This window comes from Rhinoderma darwinii, chromosome 2 (assembly GCF_050947455.1).
Source record: "Rhinoderma darwinii isolate aRhiDar2 chromosome 2, aRhiDar2.hap1, whole genome shotgun sequence".
Taxonomy (NCBI): Eukaryota; Metazoa; Chordata; class Amphibia; order Anura; family Rhinodermatidae; genus Rhinoderma; species Rhinoderma darwinii.
Window position 1 is genome coordinate 27,960,352 of NC_134688.1, and position 27,910 is coordinate 27,988,261.

Genomic DNA, 27,910 nt, shown 5'->3' on the forward strand with positions numbered 1-27,910 from the left:
ACCCTGGCTTACTGACTACTCTTCTGCTCTGCGTTTGGTACCTCGTGCTCTCCTGGTTTGACTTGGCTCGTTCACCACTCTGTTGCTCACGGTGTTGCCGTGGGCAACTGCCCCTTTCCCTTTGCTTTGTATTCCCTTGTATGTTTGTCTCGTGCACTTACTGAGCGTAGGGACCGCCGCCCAGTTGTATCCCGTCGCCTAGGGCGGGTCGTTGCAAGTAGGCAGGGACAGAGTGGCGGGTAGATTAGGGCTCACTTGTTCGTTTCCCTACCCCCGTCGTCACATCTACATTGATTAGCGATATGGGCCTGAAGTTTGCGCACACCGTTGGATCCTTGCCTGGTTTTGGTAGGAGAGTTATATGAGCCTCGAGGGATTGAGGCGCAAAGGGACACGAAGAGGACACCGAATTAAAAACTTTAGACAGAAAAGGAGCCAATTGATCTTTAAATGCCTTATAAGATTTGTTATTAAACCCATCGGGCCCCGGGCTCTTGCCCAAGGGTGACTCTCCAATAGCACGCTCAACTTCGGATTCCAAAAAATCCTCCTCAAGCTCCAAAGCCACCCCCTCCTCCAAGGTCGGCAACGCAGTATCATGAACATAACGGTCGATTTTATCACGTAACGCCTCTGCCTGCATATCATGAAATTGGCCTTTAATATTGTATAGCGCCGAGTAATAGTGTTTAAAGCAGTCAGTAATACCAACCGGGTCATGAATCTCACCGCCCGAGGGAGATGAAACTTTAGGGATATATGACGCTTGTGTACGGGGATGCAGCATCCGTGCCAGAGACCTACCGCATTTATCCGCATGTTCGTAGGAGTGCTTGCGCATCCGATCCCTGAACCGAGCGTGTGACTGATCTATCAAAGAACGCAAGGATTCTCTCGCTGTAGTGAGCTCTGCAAAAATCTGTGAGGATGGAACCTGTTTATGACAGGATTCCAGATCCCGTATCTGAATCAAGAGACGTGCAATAGCAAACCCCTTTTTGCGCTTCAATCGCGCCCCATTTTGTATCAGTACCCCTCGAATGACACACTTAAGTGCCTCCCACTGGAGTGGCAAGGGAGTAGCTTCATGTTCATGAACCTCAAAGAAACCGGTAAGTGAATCTTTAATGGCCGCCATGCATACTGCACCCCGTAGCAAATTGTCATTAAGTTTCCAGGATTGGAAATTAGGCAACGAGTTAGGAAATGTAAGGGTCAGAAACACAGGGGCATGATCCGACCAAACCATAGGGCCCACGTCAGAGGTAGGATGCCAGGTAAGCAAGTGGTGGCTAACCAAAAAAGCGTCTATCCTACTGTACATGTTATGCAGTGGGGAGAAATAAGTGTATTCTCTTACCTGAGGGTGTAGAATCCTCCACACGTCAATCAACTGCATGGAATGCATCACAGTTTTCAGTGCCCCCAAATGCGACTTAGGGACAACAGACCTGCCCGAGGAGGTGTCAAGTCTGGAATCGAAAGTCAAATTAAAATCACCTCCAACAATTAAAACGCCCTCAGTGAACTCCTCCAATTTCCTTAAATACAATCGGACCACTCGTGCCTGGTCCTTATTGGGGAGGTACAAATTAGCCAGAGTAAAGATCTTATTACGTATGGATAGCTTGAGAAAAACATATCGACCATCCGGGTCAACCAGAACATCAAGAATTTTATGTGAGAGTAACTTATGAATACATATACTGGCACCCTTGGACTTGGATTCCGGGTTGGTACTGTGGAACGAGGCCGGAAAATATCGATTCGTGAACTGTGGCGTATGGCCCGCCTGAAAGTGGGTCTCTTGTAGGAACAAAATATGCACCCGCTCTTTATGCATGTTATATAAAATTTGTGAGCGTTTTTCTGGGACATTAAGCCCCCTAGCATTAAAGGTACAAGCCTTCAATTGTGCCATCGCCACCTCCCACTGAAGGAACTCGTAGAGCAATGCACTAAGCAGAGGCGAGACGAACAACAACAGGACAAACAAGGAAGGGAGACACGACCACAAAGACAAACAGACAGGTGAAATAATCACCCACTCCTTGAGATACTCAGGGAGAAACAATCCAATATACACCGGATATAACCAGTGAGTCCCTAAGAGGAGAAGTGTCAGGACAAGGTCTAGCCAGCGCCCCGCACCCCCCAACCCAGTACAAATATCACACATCTTAGAACCAAAACATGAATGGAAAGAAAATCAAGGCAATTAGCTCAATATCACGAGAAAATGAAGTAATGGCCGACATTTGGTCAGGATCAAACAGAGATGCCAGCATAACAATACATTCCCGGAAATTTACACAGTTACCGCATGAATGTACAGGCATGTAATTAGTAAAAACGTAGATAATCACATAACATATATAGTGCAGTAGTACTGGCAGCTGAGGAACATTAATTAATCACAGGCAAATGGCCTATCTGATCACCTGCAGCCCCTACCTAGAGTGAAAGAACAGGCATAACAGGGTATTACATGAAACACATCAGACCTTCGCCTCCCAAGATATAAGTAGTAACAATTGAACTTAACAGGCCTAGGCCGACTGCTGGCCGACAAAGAAACATCCAGACGAAATCACAGCGGATCAGCACGTCGCCCACCAGGACGACCCATAGGAGAAGCGGGAGAACGACCACGCCGGCGTGGCCTTGGACGCTGCGGTGGTAGAGGGACATAAGGCCAATCAGGCAGGGAAACTCTCGGCACCTGGAGGGCAGCACAGAAGTCCGGAACATCCCCTGGGTGTCGAACACTCAGCAGTGTCCTGTCCCTTCGAACCTGTAGCTGGAAGGGGTGACCCCAGGAATAAGAGATCTCATGCTCTCTCAGCACATCCAGTAAAGGACGAAGCACTCGGCGTTTGTCCAGGGTCATCTTGGACAAATCGGATAACAACTGGATCTTGACCCCTTGTAATAAGACTTCTCCTTTATCTCGGGCCTTCCTCATGATCTGCTCCTTCAGAGAGAAAAAATGGACACGGAATAGCACATCTCTAGGCCTATCAGGATCCGGGTTACGAGGACCAAGAGTCCTGTGAGCCCTATCCAGCTCCAATGGATCATCAGCAGGACGCTCCAGCAGGGAGTTAAACAAGGACTGTAAGACAGGTATGAGTTGCCCCGAAGAGATATCCTCAGGAATACCCCGGAGCCGAATATTGTTACGGCGATTCCGATTCTCATGATCTTCAGTCAGGTTAAATAGTGCATGAATCTGCTGGGAGTGATGATCCAGCCGTTCTGCATGAGAGACTTGCTGCTGTGTAACAGTGGAAACGTCGCCTTCTATGCGCTGAACTTGATCGGACAATTGAGAGACATTAGTCGTAAGAGCCTGTATCTCAGATTTGTAAGTCATCTCAAGACGATTCACATAACGCTCCATGTCCTGTTTAGTGGGCAATGTGGCGAGCTGTTGTCTCAGGCCCTGTAAATCATCTCCCATGCTAGCAGAGCCAACAATGTGGGGAGAGGAATGTAGATCCAGATCCCGAGGAGAAGCAGGCATCGATGCAGACCCCAGCATGCCAGAGGATGAGGAAGGAGAGACCCGGGCGCCATGACTAACACCACGTGGCGAGCAGGACGGAGCGGGAAGCGCCATGACAGTTCCAGAAGGACCCATCTCCACCCCCGCCAGCAGGGAAGGAAACGGACCCAGGGAGCCAGAGACCGAAGAGGGGGTACTGTCGGTACCTGATGCTGAAGCGGCAACCCCCGAAGAAGACTCCTCTGCAAGCGGGAATCCTGTTCCAGTTCGTCTCCCCTCCAGCGGCGCCATCTTGGGAGACGGCCCGGTAGCAGCGTCGGTGAGGAATCTTTGAATGGAGCCGGCTGAAGACATCTGCCTCGTACAGTATGGAGTCCCCGTGGTTGCCTTAGATTTCCTGACCATTAGGTAGGTTCAAGTGTGCCTTTTAGTATGCTTATGAGCGGGTTATCGAAGTGCAGGAACGGAGCTCTCAAGCAGCACGTCTGGTCAGCGCCATGTCCAAGCCACGCCCCCTATTTCATCTTTTTAAGATGTGCCGACCAATCTTGTTTTTCGTTTGATGGTAAAAAATATCATAAAGCAAACTGAAACATGTATGGCCTGACTAATGTTATGAAATGTCTTGAGAGTATATATTATAAATATATATATATATAATATTATATAGACTTCTATTGGCCATGGGTACCTTCCCGTTTGCTTACTGGAAGGTGCCCGGGCCGTTGAAAAATATAGAACATGTCCTATTTCAGTCCGTAATTACGGCACGGGCAGGCCAATATAAGGCTTCATGCCCACTTCAGTCTTTTTCTTCAGGGTGCTAGCCGTTTTTCAGACGGCTAGCACCCTGACTTATTCATTTCAATGGGGCCATGCACACTTCAGTTTATTTGAAGGTCCCGTTGCTCCGTTCCGACAAAAGTAGAGCATGTCCTACTTTGGTACGAGATTCCGTGACCACGAAGCCCATGCAAGTCAATGGGGCCGTCAAACAAACTGAAGGCACACGGAAGGCATGTGTGCCGTCCGTGTGTGACGGAGCCGTTGCCTAGCAACGGTCGGGCGGGCAGAGGTACACATACAGACAGATACTGCACTAATCGGCAGCCCCTTCTCTCTGTCAGCACTGATAGAGAGAAGAGACTGCTGATCAGTGCTGGAACTCAGCGATATTAAGAAAAATAAGTTCATACGTACCCTGGCCGTTGTCTTGGTGACGCGTCCCTCCTCTGACATCCAGTCTGACCTCCCTGGATGACGCGGCAGTCCATTTGACCGCTGCAGCCTGTGATTGGCTGCAGCAGTCACATGGTCTGAAACGTCATCTCAGGAGGCCGGACTTGAGGAAGAAGCACACAAGCAGGGAGTTCTGAGTAAGTAGTAACTTTTTTTTTGTTGCAGGTTTTTTTTAATGAACCATTAATCTATATTGTGAGTGCCGCACATGGTATTCCCTGTCCAGCGGTATTCTCTGTCCAGGGTGCTGAAAGAGTTAAGGGGCTGCACTGATCGGCAGTAACTCTTTCAGAACCCTGGATAGTGAGTACCGGTGGACAGGGAATAGCATGTGCGGCGCTCACAATATCGTGTACATAGTGTGAACGGGTTTCAGTTTCCTCTCGGAAACTGAAACACGGAAGTGTACACGGAGTACACACGGGAAGCACACGGTTCCAATTACGGACACATGGATCCGTGAAAATGGTGATGGAAGTGTGTATGAGGCCTAAAGTCTATGGGGCTCCTGTAATTACGGGTGGCTACGTGTGTGCACCCGTAATTACGGGAGCGTTGCTAGGTGACGTCAGGGGATAGTCACTGTCCAGGGTGCTGAAAGAGTTAACTGATCGGCAGTAACTCTTTCAGCACCCGGGACAGTGACTATCTCTGGAGTTAAAAGTATTAAAAATTAACTTACCCAGAACGCCTGGTTCTTCCTCCAGTCCGGCCTCTCGGGATGACGTTGCATCCCATGTGACCGCTGCAGCCAATCACAGGCCAATCACACGCTGCAACTGGACTGCTTTTAAACCAATGAAAAATCGGGCTTCAAACAAACTTTCCAAAATATATATTAGATATATATCTTCTTGTGCTCATTGACAGATGTATATTAGCTACAGACACCAAAATGTCTCCGTCCACTTGAGAAAGGCTCCAGTGGACGGAGCTGAAACGTTGCACTGAGGGTAATAAAGTACCACTATTTTTTCACTTACATCTACGGAGCGCTGCTAATTTTTTGTATATTGCTGCAAATTGAGAATCCTTTCAAAAATAGAAGTGTGAATGTTTTTTTTTAATCAATTAACAAAATACAAAGTGAATGAACAGAAGAGAAATCTAAATCAAATCAATATTTGGTGTGACTACTCTTTGCCTTCAAAACAGGATCGAGCTGCTATCGATCACATCGAAGTCCAAACCAGTTGGAAACACCTACTTTTAGTGCAAATTTGCATAAAACTCGCCCCTTTTGTGTCCCAGTTTGCAGGATTGTCCCATCAAAATCGGGACCGTTGACAAGTATGGTAGAGATGATGTAAGAAAGTGTCCAGTACTTGCTACCAGTACTGTGTTCTTTAGTTTTCGGCTTAGCCCCAGTCATGCCCACTACTCACCTGTTACCAAACTTAGAGTTTGATGAAGTTTCTGTTAGGTTAAGGCCATGCTGTGCGTCGTTGACGCGGTTTTGTTGCGTTTGAAAACCGCATGCGGTCAACTGCATGCTTTTTTTGTCTCTGTAATGCTGCAGTTCTGTTGCGTTTTTTAAAGGAAATAGTTCATGGACAGAGTTTTCACTGGTGTTGAAGTTTGTTAGGCGCTTCCTGTATATAGTTCATTACAATGCATTGCAGAACTATTAGGGTATGTGCACACACGAAATAAAAAATGTCTCAAAATACGGAGCTGTTTTCAAGGGAAAACAGCTCCTGTTTTTCAGAAGTTTTTTAATCAAAGTCGCGTTTTTTACTACGTATTTAACAGCCGTTTTTGGAGCTGTTTTTTTATAGAGTCTATGAAAAACGGCTCCAAAAACGGCTGAAGTGACATGCACTTCTTTTTCCCGGCCGTTTTTTTTACGCGGCGGTCTTGAAAAAACGGCCGCGTAAAAAAACTCCCCATTGGTAAAGAACGCCGTTTTCCCATTGAAATCAATGGGCAGATGTTTGGAGGCGTTCTGCTTCAGATCTTCCGGACGTTTTTTGGGCCGTTTACGTCCCGAAAAATGCCCGAAAACACTCCGTGTGAACATACCCTTAGCAAAAACGCGAGCAGTTCAGCAACAACTTTGGCATTGCGGTCATTAACTGTAAGCGGTTGGACATTATGAAGATGGGTTCAACCGCACAAAAAACACATTGTAATATCATAGCAGCCGTTTGCCCATAACAAAAATTTCACCATTGACTTCTATTGAAAAAGGACTTGCTGCGGTTTAAAAACGCAACGTGGCCGTACCGTGTGACCTTACCCTAAGGCCTTATTTACACGAGCGTGTTAAACGTCCGTGGGACAGCCGTTGAAACAGCGACCGTCCCACGGACCTATGTTATTCAATGTGGCCGTTCACACAGCCGTTGTTTCAACGGACCGTGTGTAGGGTCCGTGCGAAAATAGGACATGTCCGTTCTTTTCGCGCATCGCGCATCACGCATCCCTCCATAGACTCTCAACTATGGTAGATGCGAGACATCGTTCGTGTAAATAAGGCCTTAAAGTGACAAAGACTGGAAGAGTAACTACCCTACATTTCTCCCCGACCACAGGGGTTAATTCAATCATACATCTACTACACCACCCAGCCACTAGGGGCAGGGCTGTCATTAGCCTGGATTGTGGCCCAGGGCAAGTGTTAATGGTGGGACCCCCTGCTTTTCACAAAAACTCGCCAAGGTTGTAAAAATTCGAAGGTACAATAGAGGCAAAGAAAATAAATTATGAATGGAATAAAACGTTCACAACTCACTGTGCTTAGTTAAAGAATAAACCAGTAAATAAATAATCAAATGAACATCGTGGGCGGCCCCCAATAAGTCAACCAGTCCCAGCATTTCACAGCTCGCACTGGTTTCCACTAGAACAGGTGGACCAATAGTGTGGGGTCAGTGTGTTTTATGGAAAACCAGCCACCAAGTTGCCCGGTAAGGAACGAATTGAGAATTTGTGGGGTGACCCCAAGTTGCCTGTTTGATTTATTAACTTCATGAACACATGATAGGATTAGATACAGGGCCACAGCAGACAGTATCACACATGATAGGATTAGATACAGGGCCACAGCAGACAGTATCACACATGATAGGATTAGATATCAGGCCCAGCAGACAGTATCACACATGATAGGATTAGATACAGGGCCACAGCAGACAGTATCACACATGATAGGATTAGATACAGGGCCACAGCAGACAGTATCACACATGATAGCATTAGATACCCTACCCGTTCCGGAGTGTTCTTCGGCTCCAGGCTCAGCACATTCTTCAGTGTCAGGACATTATCTGCGCCGTACATACAACTTCCTGACGCTGAAAGGCGTCAGGGTACAGCACTGTGCCCCAAAGCCGAATGAGGACCCCACTCAGGAGCGGGGAGGGTAAGTATATGGAGATGGTGGAAGTGACGGCAAATGTGGGCCCGGGCCCCATGAGGTGCGGGATTTCACATAGAAACATTCTGCAATGAACTGAAAGCAAATGGATATGAATAGTGCAGAAAGGACGGACTACTTTGTCTAGATACAGGTTCTATTTTAGAAAGTTGTATTCCCTTATTAAGGTGATTTCCTGTTCTGCAACTTTCTAAAATACTTTGCGTTTCAACTTGTCGCCAAATTTTCAGGATCAGAGGATAAAAACGTGGCTGTAAACTACATTCTGTACCACCACCGATCAACAGATAAAAAGGGGCTGCGGCGTTCAGTGGGGAATCATGGCCCTTCATTGTTTATCCAGATGTTCAAACAAGTGAGTCTGTGAATAAGACTTCAGCTCAGGCCCATTTACTTGAGTGGGCTGAACTGCAGTACCAGGCACAGCCACACTCGTATGTATGTCGGTGTGCCTGGATACAAAATAAAGGGGCTGCGGTGCTCCGGTGATTGCCACAGCCCCTTTGTTCTGCTGATTGTTCTGCTAAGGATAGGCCATCAATTAAAAGCCTGGAAAACCCCTTTTAATGATCCATCTACCAGTGATAATGAAATTACAATTTCACTATAGGCTGTAAATGGAGATGACTATCTTGGACCAGTCTGCAGTGTAGCCTGTATGACCACTAGATGTCAGCACATGTGAAAACTGCAAAATGTCATAATACATTTTTAGCTGAACAGATATACATACTGATCCAAGCTGATGTATTGTGAATGCTCTTTCCCACCACTAAGGGTAGGAACACACATGGTGTGTTCAGTGCGGATATGCTGCACCAAGCCAGGGATTCAGGGAATGCCTCCTGGGATGACGTTGCAGGCCATGTGACCACTGCAGCCTGTGATTGGCAGCAGCGGTCACATGGCCTGCAACATCATCCCAGGAGGGCGGACTGGAGAAGAAGACGGTAACTCTGGGTAAGTATAGATCAATTTACGTGCGGTTTTTTTCGGTTGCTTTTTTCCACTGTGTGGGGGATGAGATTTTTTTAAATCTCATCCACACTGCTGCTACTATAATACACAGCGGATTTTAAGCAATTAATCAATTGCGGTAAATCCGCAGTGTTTACGCCGTGTGTGTCCCTACCCTAACAGTGCACAGATGTAGACAAAGGGATTGTGGGAAAAATGAATAGAATGATGGAGGTTTATTCAATGGCAAGTTTTGAAGGCAGTTTTGAATACCGTGTCATAGATAGTAGATTTCAAGCATATAAATGAATGGAGCACACCATACTAGACTACCTCATTTGAAAATGTTGTTTTTATTTTTAGAATACTTAAAAACACTATTACAGACTAAATAATTAAGTATTTAACTTAAAAAGTAACTTGAAAAACTTTAGTTGTCAAGGATTAGAAAAAAAGGGTCTATTTTTCTCCAGAAACAGCGCCACTCTTGTCTATAGGCTGTGTGTGGTATTACAGCACAGCTCGTTCACTTAAATATGGATAAGCAGCAATACCAGATACAGCCCATGGACAAGAGTAGAACTGTTTCTGGATCAAAGTAGACACATTTTTTTTAATCCACAACTACCACATTAAAGAGGACCTGTCGCCTCTCCTGACATGTTTTTTATTAGAAAATAACTGTATTCCCCATGAAATAATTCTGGAGCACCTTTTCTTAGAACTCTGACTTCTGCCGTTCTTCTGTTATTCCTCCTAGAAATACATGAATAAATTGACAACTGGGTGTTACCAGTTGGGGGTGTGTCCCTACACAGACTGACACTGTCCAATCAGTGCTGACAGAGAGAGACTGGAGGGACACTCCCATTTGACAAGAGGGAAAGTAACACCCAGTGACAATTTATTCATACTTTTCTAACAGGAATAACAGAGGAACGGCACAACACAGAGTAATAAGAAAATATGTTCCCGGATTGTTATTTTATGGGGAAAACAATTGTTTACTACAATAGACATGTCAGGAGATGTTACCAGTTCACTTTAAGAACATAGCCGAGGACAAGAACAGGTCTTGAAAAGAAACTGGGCTGATCATGATGAAAACATTTAAAGGCGTTTTCCATGAGGGACATTTATGACATATCCGTAGGATATGCCATAAATGTCAGATAGATGCGGTTCCCACCTCTGGGACCTGCACCTATCTGTAGAACGGGACCCACTAAACCCCGTTCAGCCACTCTATGTTGCAGCTGAATGAGGTGAATTCCGACCATAAAAAAGGTTATATGGTCATGAGTTACGAAAACAGCGTAACCCGCTGAGCTGCGCTGTTTCTGTAAGTTCCATAGAACTGAATGGTAGTTACGGAAACGGTGTAGCTCGCATGCTACGCTGCTTCCATAACTGCCATTCACTACTATTGGAGTTACAGAAACAGCGCAGCTCAGCGAGTTACGCTGTTTTCGTAACTCCCGACCATATAACCAGGGAGGCAGCGAGATCAGACAAAGGTAGAATGGGGTTTAGGGGGCCCCATTGTAGAGATAGGTTCCGGTCACAGAGGTAGGACCCGCATCTATTTGACATTTATGACATATCATGTGGATATGTCATAAATGTCCTTCACGGGAAAACCCCTTTAAGTAAAATATTTCAAATCATGAAGAAGAAGTCAATAGAAGATTAAAACATAAAAAATATAAAATACATGTATACGTACACAAGTTCCTCTACAAGTTCACCGTTTATATACATGGCAGATGTACTGTAGATGATTGGTATTTACAGGATAATTTAACTAAATAGCGAGTCCTTGTTTTCCTCCTGGAAGAAATCTGCTTCATCCAAGAAACCTTTAAGAAACGAAACTTCCTAAAAGAAAACAAAAATAAATCAGATGAGCAGAAATAATAAAGAACACAATCAAATGTAACTAAAATAGTTTAATATGGGCAAAAACTCATAAAAATGTCACAAAAATTCTAATATACTTAACGCGGCTCTGTCATCTGAATATGTAGTCCTACTTTTATGGGGTTATTTGGTTTAGAAAACGCATTTTCATACACCCTATTAGGGAATTCTGAGTTAATAGAGGGGGGTCCTCATCTCTTGACCACAGTGGACAACGGTTACAAAAAGCGTCTCTTGCTCTGGAGGACCTGTCCTGTACTTCATTATACAAACAACCAATTGATTTGAATAGAAAATGTGTAATGCCTCGTTTACCCTGTGGTAGCGCTGCAGGGAAATTGAACACTTACTGCTAGATTCCCTACAAGAACAAGAGACAGCGGATTGTTGGGGGACCCAGCAGGAGGACTCTTTGTGATCAGCTTATTTTCAAGGGAGAATTCTAACAAGTAGGGATTGTCCAAAGTAAATAACAACTTGAAAGGCAAAATATTATAGGGACAGTCTGAACGGCATAAAAAAAATACAAATATTCTGCCATTTGACTGATACAGCCTAACAAAAATACAGTGGACTCATATCTATGAGTCCGATGTATTCATGAAGGAAGCGCTCCTCCAGCCCCTCTAACCAGTGACTGTATATATGCGGACATGCGGCGGCTATTGGTCACTTGTGAGAAGGGCGGATGGAGCGCTATGTGTATGCTGCATTTTTTTATGTTCTATTAACTAAATGGCACTATATTGTGTTTGCCGTTTGGTCTATTGATAGAGTGAACCTGTCCTTGTAATATGCTGCCGTTTAACAGCAGTGACATCATTACGGAAGACACGTCACCGCAGTGGCCAGTGATTGACCGCCATGCTCATGTGTCTTGGCAATGGACAGTATAAGAAGTGGCGGAGAACCTAATATCAAGTGAAGCACAAATGGCGCCAAATATAAAAGACAAGTGTATTCGACAATTCTCCCTAGTGTTTTGTTCCCATATTAAAACAATATTTGGGCGTCAGGAAACCCCCCTTAATGTGCATTAGAGATCAACGTCTGACTAAAGATTCAGATTCGCTGCGGTTTCTGAAACTTACAATGAGGAGCATACATTCATATTGCTTGCAGATAATTAAGCTACAATCACCCATACTGCAGCATCATTCACATGCACCACAGAAATACAGGAAAAACACAACGCGGGGAATATATTAAGACTGGCGTTTCATGCGCCAGTGTTAAACAGAAGCGCGCCTGTTCTGGGCAGGCATAGATTTTCACTATGATTTATGCCAATTCTTGGTGTAAATTATAATAAATCTGTTGGACTGACTCTGGCACCGCCCAGCTAACCCTGCCCACTTTTCACTCCACTTTTATCAAAATTTCAGTGCAAATATGACGTGCGTCAAAAATTGCAACTTTAACTCCAGAAAACGAGCGTAAATTGTTTTATAGTTTCCCCCACATTGGCCCTGAAAAAGTGTCAGGGTATGTGCACACGATAACGACCATTACGTCTGAAATTAGGAGAAAACAGCTCCGTAATTTCAGACGTAATTGCTCGTCCTCGCATTTTGCGAGGCGTCTTTGACGGCCGTAATTTGGAGCTGTTCTTCATTGAATTCAATGAAAAACGGCTCAAATTACGTCCCAAGAAGTGTCCTGCAGTTCTTTGACGAGGCAGTCATTTTACGCGTCGTCTTTTGACAGTGACGCGTAAAATGACAGGTCGTCGGCACAGAACATCGGCAAACCCATTCAAATGAATGGGCAGATGTTTGCCGACGTATTGGAGCCGTATTTTCAGGCGTAAATCGAGGCATAATACGCCTCGTTTACGCCTGAAAATAGGTTGTGTGAACCCAGCCTTACAGTGCAGCATGTAAGGAGCACGGTACTTTCAATGCGGAGATCAAGGGGGTGGTAACGCAACAAATGGGGTATGCAGCGGTTTAAAAAAAATTGAAACGCTGCTGTAACTTATGGCAGTAGCAAAAATTCAGGTGGAGCCACCACATGTAAATACAATTGTTAGGGGTCTTTACCACTTTTGGGTAAATATAGATTATTCACTGTATAATGAAAAGTTTTGCAACTTAGAGGGACTCAGTCACTAGTTTACAAATTCCCTATCTCCTGACTAATCTAGTAGTCGCTTTGCTTCTGATAACCACAGTATAAATATATTTTTTAAAATTTAAATTATTTGCAAAGTTATGAGCAATTTTCTAAATATGCAAATTTGGCTATACTTGCCAAATAGGAGGTGACTCTTTCTTTTCACTCTGGGCGGTGTAATGTTTTCTGCATGACGCTGTCCAATCAGCATACAGCTTCTTTCCCTTCCCTGCCCAGCAACACAGCCTGATCTTATAAAATACAGCTTCCATTCCCGACTGTGTATTCAACTGGTGATACCTCTGGTTGCGTCACAGAACTGCGATCCTGGTGTCATTAGATTCTCATCTTTCATATGCCACCTGTTCTAGGTGGTCCACAGCCGGAGAGCAGTTGGACCGGGACAATTTAGGACGGCGCTCAACATAAAGTTAAAGCTCTCCAATGAGAGTATTTACACAGGTGTATTTTTTTGCACTTTTTGTTGCATTATTTTGCCGTGATTTCCATAACAGCGGAAAAACTGCAGCATATTTGTAAAAACAAACTCATGTAAATACACCTTTATTTCCATTTGAAGAAGCTCACATTTTCCAGAAAGTCCTTCGCTTCCATCTCCGACAAAGCCGACTCCACAATTTCATTTACGGCATCTTCCTTATTTTCATCAATAAAAGGAATACAGCGTTGGTACAGGAAATACTTGTAATGTCTAAGCTGGTGATAAACTTCGGTACGACTGGCACATACATTGCCAATCACCAGTACCTAAAGGGAAGAAAGATAAATCTCATGATTGTAGGTTATTTTCAGATCACAAACTAAAAACACGGAGTTGAGTTATACTTTAGTTATATCTTTAGATGCCGTTGACACAGCGATTGGAAGGTGTTAATTCTCCTTGTGTAGATCTCGCTTCAAAAGCATGTCAGCCAACCCCTACCCTACTCTGTGCTGATGAGGAGCAACCACTCTGAAACAGTGCTGCCTACAGATGGGAGTCATGTTTCAAGGCACTATGAAAGGGCCAGGTGAAAAAGGGAATTAAATAAGACTGCCGTTTCATACACCAGTCTTAATCTAGCAAGTTCTGGAGTAAGAAGTGCCTAATATATCTCTGGCCGTTCGTGAGCCAGAAAGTCAAATCTACTCCAGGAATCATCCAGAGTAGATTTGCGTTATCATTTATGCCACTGTGTGCCGTAACTTATAGTAACCCTTCCTCTAAGCTATGCCCACTTTTTTTTAAAGTGGCGAGAGCAGTGGAAGCAACTCAAAAGTTGCAAAGTTTGCAACTTTTGAGCCGTTTGCAAAATTTCTGAGCTAGAAAACAGGTGTGAAAACATTGTTAAATTCCCAACTATGTGTCCCGCATAAAAAAAAATGCCTAAAACACCACTGACACGAAAGGGTTAATATCCTTCTCTACTTTGATCATGCTTTGTATCGAAACTATAAGAAATATATATAGTATTCTTCTCTTTTGCCCAGGAGATCAGCTATGGACTCCTCATTCTAAGGGCCTGTTCACATCAGCGTTGGCTTTCCGCTCCGGGGTTCCGTCTGAGGTTTCCGTCGGGTGAACCCCGCAACGGAAAGTCAAACTGAAACCACAGCTTCCGTTTCAGTAACCAGTGATATCAATGGTGACAGAAACATTGCTAATGGTTTTCGTTCGTCACCATTCCGGCAGGTTTCCGTTTTAATGACGGAATCAATAGCGCAGTCGACTACGTTATTCATTCCGTCGTTAAAACGGAAACCTGCCGGAATGGTGACGAACGGAAACGATTAGCAATGTTTGCGTCACCATTGATATCAATGGTGACGGAAACTGTGGTTTCAGTTTGACTTTCCGTTGCGGGGTTCACCCGACGGAAACCTCCAACGGAACGGAAAGCCAAAGGTGATGTGAACAGACCCTTACAATCCTTAGTCTGCCTGTAAGGCAATTTGGCAATTTGGCTTCCCCACTGTCTGCAATAGGAGACCACAAATGCTTAGCCCCGCCCCTTAAGCATTCTTCCAACCAAAAATGGAAGGGATCGGGAGAAATGTAACCTCTGTGATCTCCACCAGATTTCTACATGAGGGAAACATGCAGAATTCCTACAGACTGACAAATATTGTGGTCACGTTTATCTCAATGAGGTATGGGATTACATTTACATTGACATCAAAAGGATTTCCTTTCTTTACTTTATGGCCTTTGTAGTCCCAAAACACGACAATAAGGCCTCATGCACACGACCACATTGGTGCGGTTCGCAAAACCACGAGTCCAATGCGGTCCATTGGAACGCAAAAAACCTTTGTTGTGCATGTGTGAGCCATCAGGACTCACAGATCCTCAACAATTCATCAGTAATGGTAAATCCGCAAATCCGGACCGTAAAATGACATGTCCTGAGTTTTTGCGGTCTGGATTTGCGGCCTCACACGGATCCGTGTAAACCAAGGTCGTGTGCATGGGGCCTTAAAAAAAGAATAAGTCTGCAATTTATCCACAAAAATGCAGATAAATTGCGGCCGCAAAAGCACGGATGTGTGCATGAGGCTTTTCATAGGGTATGGGATTTTACCTGCTTATCATCGTGCAGGAAGTCGTCATCTTCTAGCGTCTTGTTATCGTAGGCTTGTCCTGATAGGGTCATCCGGTAACGGCATACACGCTTTAAGTTACAGGCTTTACAGAGCGTTTTCTTAGTCGGTATGTCCTGCACATGAAGGTGGGGATAGCAGTTTATCCTCTCCTACAAGAATAACGAGCGTTGTTACGTCAAAAGCAATGTATCATCAAAAAATGACATATTATTTAAATCAGGTTTATTTTCTTGCCAACATTTCTTTTTGGTGGTGTTTTGCGGTGTAGACTAGAATAAGGTCAGCAAAGGGCAGGGGGTTTCGACGATAGATGATTGATCTGCTGGAGTCCTAGATAAGGCCGAATAGTAACATAATACACACAGATAAGGTTCTGTGTGCAAGTCCTCTGTCACTCTGTGGTCCCTGGGGGATGGGCTTTATTCCATTTCCTGGAGACTGTATTAGTCCACTGACATTTCTTTGACCATTAAAGGGCTATTCTCCACTCACACATTTATGGCATATCCACAGGATATACCATAAATGTATCACAAGTGCGCGTCCCACTTCTGGGTAGAACGGGGGTCCCCTAATAGTTGGAGATGCGGCCGCGCATGTGGGTGTCGCTCTCCAGTTCTATAAAAGTTACGGAAACAGCCGAGCTATATATATATATATTTTGATTAGCTTCAACGCTTTGTTTGTCTCCAGCAGCATCTTCTACTGCTCCGAGACAAAGTAAAAAAAATAGTTGATTGGTGCACAGCAGCCTGGCTGTGTAGTCTGGACCGCCCACTGACTGCCTTGTACTAGCTGTGAATGGGCGGGGCAGACTACACAGCCAGACTGCAGTGTAGAAGTCAACTAATTGTTTTTATTAGTAGGAAAGGATGATATACTAGAACAAAGTTGAAAATGTAATAAAGGTATATTTCAAATATGTTTATTTGTAAGTTTATGAGCTATTTCTTATAGGAGTATTACCATCTGAAGCAATTTGGCCTATCCTGTTGGAATGCCATAAATGCCTGATAGGTGCAGTCTCACCTTAGGTTCCAGAAGTGAGATCAGCACCTTTTAAACCTAATTTGAATGTGAACCCACACTTTCAAGAGAAACCGGCGGAAAAAAAAAGAATTTCATACAGTTGATTGGCCGCGCAGTTTCCCGCAGGCCATAGCAATTGATCACTGGGAGATAGACAAGCCGCCCCAGCAGCGATCAGCGCCAACGCGGTTATATTGACTATGACTTATAGCAAACATAAAGATAATTTTGTGTGCTTGCATGTGATACCATATCCCTGGCCATATACCACAGCCTTCACAAACTTGTCCCAGTTAGGGACAAGGTGGAGTTCTCCTCTGTAGACTACCTCGTATTTTTTAGTCCATCGACAGCTTGTTGTAAGTCTCTCTAGGCGCGGGCGTATGATACGGTCATCCAAATAATTCAGTGAGTTCAGCATATCTTTAGCGTATCTCTTTTTTCTTACACCTTCTACAGAGTAAGCACAATATACAATGTCACAGAAACACATGCTGGAAATATAAGTGTTGAAAATAACAACCTTTTCCACCCCTGAAAAAATTACAGGGCAAAATGGTAGAAAGAATGTTAAAAAAGCCCCAAAAGGTGTGCATAGCATTTAAAGGGGTTGTCCAGTCCCTAAAAATGTATGGGCTATCCTCAGGATAGACCATCAATATCTGATCGGTCAGGGTCCGACTCCAGGGACCACCGCCGATGAGCTGTTTTGAAGGGGATATGGTGCTCGTACGACTGCTGATTCCTCTTCATTCCTGCTCGTGCTGTGAATCGCCTACACACTTGTAGCAGTGATTTATATAATATAACAGCTTTCTCCCATTTACTTTAATGGGAAGAGGCTGTAGTACTGTAAACCGCCACTACATGTGTGTGGGCGATTCACAAACTGAGCAGATATGGAATGAGGGGGAAGTAGCGCTTGTACGAGCGCTGTGGCCTCTTCAAAATAGCTGATCGGCGGTGGTCCCTGGAGTCGGACCCTGACCGATCAGATATCTATGGCCTATCCTGAGGTTAGGCCATACATATTTAGGGACTGGACAACCCCTTCATTAATTCACTCACCGTACAGTGTTGTCAAAAACTTCTTATCAATGATATTAATTAGGAATGCCTTAATCACTTTGTGAAGATGGGAGGACAAGTCATGGCAAGCAGCTGTAAGGAAAAACATAAATGCATCATAGTCCTTAATTCATTACCACATAAAATTGTGGTAATAATATGAAGCTTTTGATTGAGGTCAGGGAAATCTAATCATTTTAAATGTTTAAAGCTGGTCATACACGTAAGATAGAAGTCGTCCAATCCAGCAGATTTTAGCGGGATCAGCCAACGATCTAATGTCTATTGGGGGCCTCCTGACTCATAGGCATGTTGGGAGAAGAGGGGTCCTTTGTTGCTGTGGGAGATAAGCTGCTGGCATGTATCGGTCACGGCTTATTCCCCGCTGCCCATTGAAATATACAGCACACAAGAAAATGGTGACAGCACACTGTGAACACTAATGTGACCTAAGCCACTAAATATAAATAAATATGATTACTGCTAAATCTACTTACAATAGGGAGGTTCTTAGTGCACGCTTTGATCAAATTGTGCGTAATGTATATTTATTTATATTTAGTGGCTTAGGTTACATTAGTGTTCGCAGTGTGCTGTCGCCATTTTCTTGTGTGCTGTATATATTAGCAGTCACAGGCGTTCTTGCACCTGTATACACGTTACGTTTTGTATCATTTTGTTGGAATGTGCTGTTCAAACTTTTGTGTTGTTTATGTGATTCATATATGTGGGGTTAGTGGCTGCCTCCATTTTTGATCTTGCACTCCTCCCATTCTGCCCTGGGTGATTTTAATTAGTTTAATGCTGGATCCTACCATCCCCAGATATATATGTAGGCTTAGTCCCAGTTCTGGGTGTATGTGCAGAGTAGGTTCCCACCTATAGATGACGTCTTGTCGTGGCATGTGGGCTCACACAATTGGATCAAAATGTTCGCTAAGAACCTCCCTATTGTAAGTAGATTTAGCAGTAATGCATATTTATTTATATTTAGTGGCTTAGGTGACATTAGTGTTCGCAGTGTGCGGTCACCATTTTCTTGTGTGCTGTATATATTTGCAGTCACAGGCGCTATATTTGCGCCTGTATACACTTTTAGTTTCATTTTGTTGGAATGTGCTGTCCAAACTTGTGTTGTTTATGTGATTCATTGAAAAAAACCATGCACTCTCAGCTGATCCGAGCATGCATGTTTATTGTGTAGTCGGGTGAAATAGCTGTCGGACGGACACGCTATCTCATGTGTATGGCCGGCTTTAAAACCTAAAGAATGATAAAAAATCTTCCATATCAAGTCAGACTAAGCAAGAGTGATGAGAATACCGGCGCAGTTTTTTGCGACAAAATTTTGAGCCAATATTGGAGGATAGTGTGGCGCCTCTCAAGAAACGCCCCTTTCTGCTAAGCCACACCCCTTTCTTTGACACTGACACAGAAAATAGTAACGCCCAGGTGTCAATTTATTCATACTTTTTAGAGGATAATTTAAATGTCCTTTATTAAAGGCTAAGCCTGGTTCTACTAAATTAAGCAAAAATCCCTTATTAACAAACATAGATAACCGAAATCACATCTATATATAATGTACACGAGCAAGTTATATACTGCAGTGCTATCACCTGTATTCAATATACAGGTCAAACAATGGGGCTTACACAGGGAAATGTGATGCTTCTTGAAGAGTTCCTGATAGCTTGATGTTGGATTTCCATCATTGTTCTCTTCTTCATCCTGTACTATGAAGTCTGACAGATTGCTGCTATCCTCCTCGCTCTGGCACAGTGTTTCTGGGGTCAAGGGTGCATATGCATCATGTGGACTTTCCTGCAATAAAGCAAAATAACATTTCAAATAGAGTGACATACTAGAGTTCAGTTAAAGGGGTTGTCCAGTCCCCAAAAATTGCGGGCCCATCAATATGTGATTGGTCGGGGTCCGACTCCCGGAACCCCCGCCAATCAGCTGTTTGGAAGTGGCTGCGGCGGGAGTCGGACCCTGACCAATCACATATTGATGGCCTAACCTGAGAACAGGCCATACATTTTTGGGACTGGACAATCCCTTTAAGTTAAAGGGGTTGACCATCTGGACTAAAGGTGGCCATTAACATTAGATAGCTGTGGGCACAACACTCATTCAACCCACAGCTATTCCTTCCAACTCACCCACACACATGCACGTGCGCCAGTGTTTTCAATGGGGTAATGGGAAAAAGTCGCTGCCAGAAGGGTCTAATCCCCCATTGGAACCAAAGATCGGGCATTTTGAAATCCAACAAGCCTGAGTCTACTCTCCCCAAAGTCGGGACAGCCCCATTCACATTGGATAGTTGTCCGGTGCGTCGGACTGTCATCTAATCTGTATAGGAACCTTTAGTGTGAGATATTTAATCTTCCAGTAATATCCAACCATTGCTGAAGGAGTCCGTGAGACCTGACTGAATTAGGATAAAAAGGAACCCGAGAAAGGGACCGTCACCAGCCAGAGCATTTCCACCCAAACCGTAAAAATGAGTATGTACTTGTTATTTAGAAGTTAGAGCAGCAATTAAATTTTATTTACTTATATAGATATTTGGCTTTTATTTGTTCAGCTGTGATGGTGCCATTTTTGGTAGCCCTATTGGTTGTTACTTCTAAATTTTCTTCTTAGAAACAAATGATAAAACGGTCCTTTTGTCCCCATGTTCTCTCAATAACATATTGAGAGTTTAATATCAGTTTCTGAGAAGACTCAAAGGTGATAATCAATATGGCTGCACTTCCTGTTTTCACTTTTGCAAAATGGCCGCTGCAACAAAATAGAAAAACGGCAACATCTCTGTAAGTAAAAAAAAAATGTGATTACCAAATTTTGCCTGCCGTTCTAACTTTTGATGAATTAATATATAACAATTTTTACGCAATTGTTTGAAATGCTCTTCGAAATCTGTAACAGGAGAAAGGATACTCTCTGTACGGAAGTCTTCCATACCATGACTCAGATTGGCACCAGTGGCACTCGTACAAAACAGCTTATCATTATGTGTAATCGGTCATTCATTTCATAAAATATGTACCCTATGCCTTTGTGGACTCATCCCAACGCCTGACATATGGGATGTTAGAGGGTTAGCGTATATATAGAGTGCAAAATATTCGGGAAACTAGTAGGAAGGTAGAGCCCTATGTAGACAAGTCTGTATCCTGCCCTAAAGAGTCTTTTTGCCCCTAAGCAAATATGCCACTCAGTAGTCTACAGAAGATAAAGCTGGCCATAGACTTAGGATAGCTGTCGGTTATGCTCGGCCAATTATGCCTATATCTTTAGATGGGAAGACTCCTCTGGCAGCTGCTTATCTCCTGAAAGAAGAAAGGATTAGGCATGTTGAAAACCAATATCCTTCTTTCCCTCAAAACCAGCCATCGTGGAGCGTCGGGCCAACCCATGACAAAACCCGCCAGGATTGCTCGTTGAAGCCAACATTTATCTAATGTGTATGGCCACCTTTAGTGACAACTCTCATGTAATAGCTGTAATGGTGGCCATATTGGTTGAGTAGAAGTGACAAAAGAGGAAAGCTTGAGGACTTAATTTTACCTCAGTAGCCTCATGGCTGATGCTCCGGCTTCGGGACCTCTGCCTCTCTGCCAACCGTTTGAGCGTCTCCAACCTCTTTTGTTTTTTGATGTGAGCCTTGGTCTTCTTGTCATCCGCTTCATCGCTGTCATCTTCCTTAATAACACAGCTTCGTTTGACAGTTACTTTTTCACCAGGTCCATCACTGTCAGAGCTGCTATCACTGCCTATCATGGCTGATTTTTTGAGTCTAGGTTTTTTGATGCGTTCTTCTTCTCCATCTTCTTCAGGAATTGTAGTTTCTTCTGATTGGTCTTCAGACTCACCGGTGCAGCTGCTGTCGTCACTTTCTTCATCCGTTTCCTCCGATTCTTCCTCCTCTGAAGTTAACGACTCAACAGAGTCCAGGATATAGGAGATGGTGTCCTTCTTAGTACGTTTCCAGTCCACTCTCGATTTCAGGGTTGGTTCAACCAATTTTCTTTTCTGCCTCGTGTTATAGTTTTTAGATGTAGTTTCCATATTTACAGGAGCAGCTGGAAGATCAAGAACACTGGCTTTCAAAAATAAAAAATAAATAATTTTTTAATGAAAATATTGTTTTTGGGCACGCAAAAAAAATCTTAATACTTTTCGGTTTCCACTTGAACCCTTTAACAGTATACTCACTGAAGTATGTGAGTACACTCGCTAATATACATTCTTGCCCCCCGTCGCGCTGATTATACGATTTAATGATTTAACCCCTTTAATGCTGATATGTAATTCAAAACCAAGTATTTAGCTTCCTTAAAGAAGACATCCAGCGGAGAACACCACAATTTTTTATCACAGGGCCCACACCGGATTTTCTGTCAAACTCTGGACTTCCATGAAGGGCATTTTACTCATTTTTCTGCAATCCGGTTTTCTGTCTGCGTCTGATCAGACGCCATCTTGCTTATTAGATTTCACATTGCTTTCTCTTCCCCTGTGCAATGCGATCAATCCCATGATGCCTCAATACAGCATCACATGAGCAGCTAGAGCCAGTACCATCTCTGCCTGCTGGGGAGGACAGTGTGGTTATCCTTCCCTCAATATTCTCCTAAATAAGGGGAGAGATTAGAGTCAGGGAGGCTAAACTGTGACCTTCTTCAGTAAGGCTATGTTCACACGCTTACTAAAAAACATCGGAAAATATACTAGAAGATCAGGCTGTGTTGCTGGGCAGGGAAGGGGGAGAAGCTGTATGCTGATTGGACAGCGTCATACAGAAAACATTACACCGCCCAGAGTGAAAAGAGTCACCTCCTATTTGGCTATTAGAGCCACATTAGCATATTTAGAAAAATGCTCATAACATTGCAAATAATAAACGCTTTTTTAAAACAAATCACTAGATTAGTTAGGAGATAGGGAATTGATAAACTGGCGACAGAGTCCCTTTAAAGGCTATGTAAATCTTTAAGTAATTTTATATATATACATATATATATATATATATATATATATATATACACACACATACACTACCGTTCAAAAGTTTAGGGTCACTTAGAAATTTCCTTATTTTTGAAAGAAAAGCACAGTTTTTTTCAATGAAGATAACATTAAATTAATCAGAAATACACTCTATACATTGTTAATGTGCTAAATGACTATTCTAGCTGCAAACGTCTGGTTTTTAATGCAATATCTACATAGGTGTATAGAGGCCCATTTCCAGCAACCATCACTCCAGTGTTCTAATGGTACATTGTGTTTGCTAACTGTGTTAGAAGACTAATGGATGATTAGAAAACACTTGAAAACCCTTGTGCAATTATGTTAGCACCGCTGTAAACAGTTTTGCTGTTTAGAGGAGCTATAAAACTGACCTTCCTTTGAGCTAGTTGAGAATCTGGAGCATTACATTTGTGGGTTCGATTAAACTCTCAAAATGGCTAGAAAAAGAGAGTTTTCATGTGAAACTCGACAGTCTATTCTTGTTCTTAGAAATGAAGGCTATTCCATGCGAGAAATTGCCAAGAAACGGAAGATTTCCTACAACGGTGTGTACTACTCCCTTCAGAGGACAGCACACACAGGCTCTAACCAGAGTAGAAAGAGAAGTGGGAGGCCCCGCTGCACAACTGAGCAACAAGACAAGTACATTAGAGTCTCTAGTTTGAGAAATAGACGCCTCACAGGTCCTCAACTGGCAGCTTCATTAAAGGAACAGTGTCATCACAATTTTTTTTTTCATATGTTAAAGATGTTAGTGCTTTATTAAAAACGTTTATATTTATTTGTGTGTTTGTGTTTTACTTTTTCTTATTTTTACACTTTTTCTTCCCTATGGGGGCTGCCATTTTTTGTTCCATTTCTGTATGTGTCGATTAACGACACATACAGACATGGAATACGGCAGCCACAGTCCCATAGGGACTGCGAACGGGTCCCGTCCCATCCACTTCTGTGTACGCCGTCTGTGTAGGAACTGCGCATGCGCTGCTCCCACACAGTCCAATTTGAAATGCGCGACGTCCGGCGCCATTTTCCTGTGGACCGGAAGTCGCGGCCGGACAGTAAGATTACTACTTCCGGTCGCGGCTTCCGGACTTGTGCACTTGGACCAGCGGCAGCAGACGGAGCGGACGGGCCGGAGGGAGCCGCGGCGGCAGGAGCAGGTAAGAGATTTCTATGTATGTTCGTGTTTGTGTACGTTTACTACTGTATGTAAACCTACTACACTGTGTGTTAGCTCAAAAAATGGCGACACACAGTGTAGGAGGTTAGACCGTTCAAACCCCTCGTTTATCCCGGCACTAGCCAGGATAAAGGAGGGGGGGGATGCTGAGAGCTCACTAGAGCGAGGGCTTTTTACCCAATTTTGCAGCATAAAGCAATGTGGTTGCTTTACCACATGCAATGCTGCAATTTTGGGAATAGCTCCATCTAGTGACCAGCAATGGGAAATATTATAAATTAGAATCTAATTTATAATATTTCCAGACTCGTGAAAAAAAAAAAAAAAAATTGAACAATGTTTAATCACCTACACACTAATTGTTTAATTAAAAAAAAAACAACATGTTTTTCTGGCAACACATTCCCTTTAAATAGTACCCGCAAAACGCCAGTGTCAACGTCTACAGTGAAGAGGCAACTCCGGGATGCTGGCCTTCAGGGCAGAGTGGCAAAGAAAAAGTCATATCTGAGACTGGCTAATAAAAGGAAAAGATTAATATGGGCAAAAGCACACAGACATTGGACAGAGGAAGATTGGAAAAAAGTGTTATGGACGGACGAATGGAAGTTTGAGGTGTTTGGATCACACAGAAGAACATTTGTGAGACGCAGAACAACTGAAAAGATGCTGGAAGAGTGCCTGACGCCATCTGTCAAGCATGGTGGAGGTAATGTGATGGTCTGGGGTTGCTTTGGTGGTGGTAAAGTGGGAGATTTGTACAAGGTAAAAGGGATTTTGAATAAGGAAGGCTATCACTCCATTTTGCAACGCCATGCCATACCCTGTGGACAGCGCTTGATTGGAGCCAATTTCATCCTACAACAGGACAATGACCCAAAGCACACCTCCAAATTATGCAAGAACTATTTAGGGAAGAAGCACGCAGCTGGTATTCTATCTGTAATGGAGTGGCCAGCGCAGTCACCAGATCTCAACCCCATAGAGCTGTTGTGGGAGCAGCTTGACCGTATGGTACGCAAGAAGTGCCCATCAAGCCAATCCAAATTGTGGGAGGGGCTTCTGGAAGCATGGGGTGAAATTTCTCCCGATTACCTCAGCAAATTAACAGCTAGAATGCCAAAGGTCTGCAATGCTGGAATTGCTGCAAATAGAGCATTCCAAGACCAAAGCAAAGTTTGAAGGAGAAAATTATTATTTCAAATAAAAAATCATTATTTCTAACCTTGTCAATGTCTTGACTATATCTTCTAGTAATTTTGCAACTCATTTGATAAATATAAGTGTGAGTTTTCATGGAAAACACAAAATTGTCTGGGTGACCCCAAACTTTTGAACGGTAGTGTATATATATATGTATGTGTGTGTATGTGTGTGTATATTAATTAAACAAGATATTATTGGATTTTAGCCAACTTTTTCATTGGTTTTTATCTTTTAAAAAATTGTACTTTTTGACATACAGCTTCTATGTATCCTGTATGCAGAGCAGCTGTATCTTGCGCTGAAACCTGAATCCGTCAGATCAGAGGGGTTGACTGCTTCAGTGACAGCGGGCCCTGCGTGTCACAGGATCCACCTGTAATCGATAACATTTAAGTTATGAACTTATGTGATTGTGAACAGCTCGATTCTGCGTGTCAGAGATATGAAGGACCAGCTTTCACTGAACCCGACAGTCCCGCTGACCTAACGGATACAAGATTCAACGCACGATACACCTGCTCTTAGGGCTGGGCGATTAATGAAAATGTATTTGATTAATTTGCCCTCAAGGCCTCTGATGATTCTGTTTTTTCAACAATCGTTTAATCGATTCTTTAGTACCTCCGTCGCGCCGTGCAGCAAGAGTAAGCTCCGCCTCGTCACCGGCCTGGTCTGCCCCGTCTGAGAAGCTGCGACCTGTTCTGTCCCTGCCTCACAATGGAACTGCTGTCCTGTGGAGAACAAAATGATACAGTATGGAAAAGCAGTTACTAGGGATTCCTAGTATATAGCCACACCGCCCTGTAGCTACTACCGCCGCGTTGTAGATAGCGCCCCCACCCAGCTGTAGACAGCATCCCCCCTTGCAGGTCGCACCAGTGCCGGGGAATCTGCTTTAGGAAGAGCCCCTGAAGTCACCTTCCATATATGGACAGTGAGGTTAGGAACTTTAAGACGTAGGAATCCCTGGAGAGTCGGCAATGCTATGGACGGGGATTCCGCTCCTGGAGGAGCCATTGACATCACTGTCCATATATGGACAGTGACATCAAGGGCTTTGCCAAGACAGGAGTCCCCAGGCCAGACAGCTTGCGCTGCTCTGGCCAGGGGACTCCATAGTTGAATGCTGGAGCAGGGAGCTGACGGTTCCCTGCTTCAGCATTGGATTCAACTGTCTCTGCGTCCTGAAATCCGGGGCTGTCCTGCTGAATCTGGGACGGGAGGTCGGTTTGACACTTTCAAGCGTCTTCTCTATACTAAATAAATGGCTTAAAACAGCTTGTAAAAAATGCATTCAATTCATGGCATAACGCATGGTCACACCAGTCAAAACACAACATGTGAACGCAGATGAATGTGATGAGGGCCTGCAGCTCTATTAACCCCCTGTAAACCACGCAGGGAGCTGCAGCAAGGTATGAACCTATGTAAGCGCCTTCTTTTTATATCATCCCATCACCACATACGTCACATCTCTAGAACTACACCGCAGCCACGGTGCATGAGGTTCAGCACGGCAGGGGTTAATATAAAACACAAAACGTGATATGACGAGCTCGGCTCACCGGCGACCACCGCCATACGACAAATGCAAATCCATACACGCCACGCTTCTATTCTATACGTCAATGAAAAATAAGCCACGCCCTCTGTGTGTAGTTTACTTTCGGTTTCCAGCACAGGGGGCGTGCCCGAGCTGCGCTCTGAAGGCGGGGACATAGAGGGAGCGGGCGGAGATTGGACGTCGTCGGCAGCTGCATTGCCGTGCTCAGGCATGTGGGGAGCTGGGCAGCGCTGGCAAGCCTAGTTCGTGCTGCCATTGGAAAATTCATGGCGCTTTTTGTCAATGAATAAACTTTTACCAGCCTCGATGCCCTGTGTGCCGCCCTACCAAGAGGTTCTGCCTCAGCTGCTTATGTAACGGATAATAAGGACATATTTATATGCAGATTTAGCAGAGCTGAATGTGTCATGGTGCTGGATTTCAGGCGCTGGCCCTGTCATGTCGTCGCTATAGCAATAGTTCTCAAAGTCGGAGACAGGGACCCCTGCGATCAACATCCGCCATAGATGTACAGTGGTTGTATGGAGCATGCCCGGGAGCTGTCTGGGCACGGGGTGGTTTTTCATACTGATGACCCATCCACAGGACAGGTCATCAGTAAATGATCGGTGGGGGTCTGACACCCGGACCCTGCACTGATCAGCTGCATCCGGCGATCCGAGGTTACGCTGTGGTCGGTTCCGGAAGTAGGTGGCTCCATACACTAGATCCACTTGTATAGGAGCAGAGCTGCAGTACTGCACGGCCACTATACTGTGTCTGGAGCCATCCAGAGGCAGCCGGAACTGCTGATTGTTGCGGGATTTGGATGTCTGACCCCTACCGTATCCCTACTGATCATATACGGATGACCTATCCTGTGTACAGGTCATCAGTATGAAAACCATGTGCCCAGACAACCCGTTTACATTTTTTGGTATATAATCCGTTACAGACTTTTTTTATTTTTTACTGTAAAACAATGAGAAACAAACTTTACTCCTATGGCCGTGCCAGTAACAATCGGAACAATTACAATAGAACTATATATCCTGCACGGTAAATGACATTAAAAAAATAAATAAATTGTATTTTGGTCCTTTTTTTCCTGAA

At 44.0% G+C, this 27,910-nt stretch overlaps 1 protein-coding gene across 6 annotated transcripts; it reads right to left on the reverse strand.

Annotated features, from left to right (window-relative positions):
- Positions 1–10,694: 10,694 nt before the first annotated feature.
- Positions 10,695–26,921, reverse strand: CCDC82 (coiled-coil domain containing 82). Of its 6 annotated transcripts, XR_012881286.1 has the most exons (10): positions 26,820–26,921; positions 25,876–25,985; positions 21,399–21,934; positions 19,475–19,643; positions 17,820–17,912; positions 17,080–17,204; positions 15,701–15,871; positions 13,681–13,886; positions 13,419–13,537; positions 10,875–10,961 (listed from the first exon to the last, which is right to left on the reverse strand). XR_012881286.1 is itself a non-coding variant. In XM_075851511.1 (9 exons), the coding sequence occupies exons 3-9, from the start codon at positions 21,897–21,899 to the stop codon at positions 10,884–10,886; spliced, it is 1,317 nt and encodes a 438-aa protein (XP_075707626.1). In that variant the 5' UTR covers positions 21,900–21,913; positions 25,876–25,985; positions 26,820–26,919; the 3' UTR covers positions 10,695–10,883. The 6 variants fall into 6 exon arrangements, 5 of the variants coding, with proteins under 5 accessions (XP_075707626.1, XP_075707628.1, XP_075707625.1 ...); XM_075851511.1 differs by lacking the exon at positions 13,419–13,537 and having other exon boundaries at positions 10,695–10,961; positions 13,707–13,886; positions 21,399–21,913; positions 26,820–26,919; XM_075851513.1 differs by lacking the exon at positions 13,419–13,537 and having other exon boundaries at positions 10,695–10,961; positions 13,707–13,886; positions 21,399–21,930; positions 26,820–26,919.
- Between the last annotated feature and the right edge of the window lie 989 nt (positions 26,922–27,910).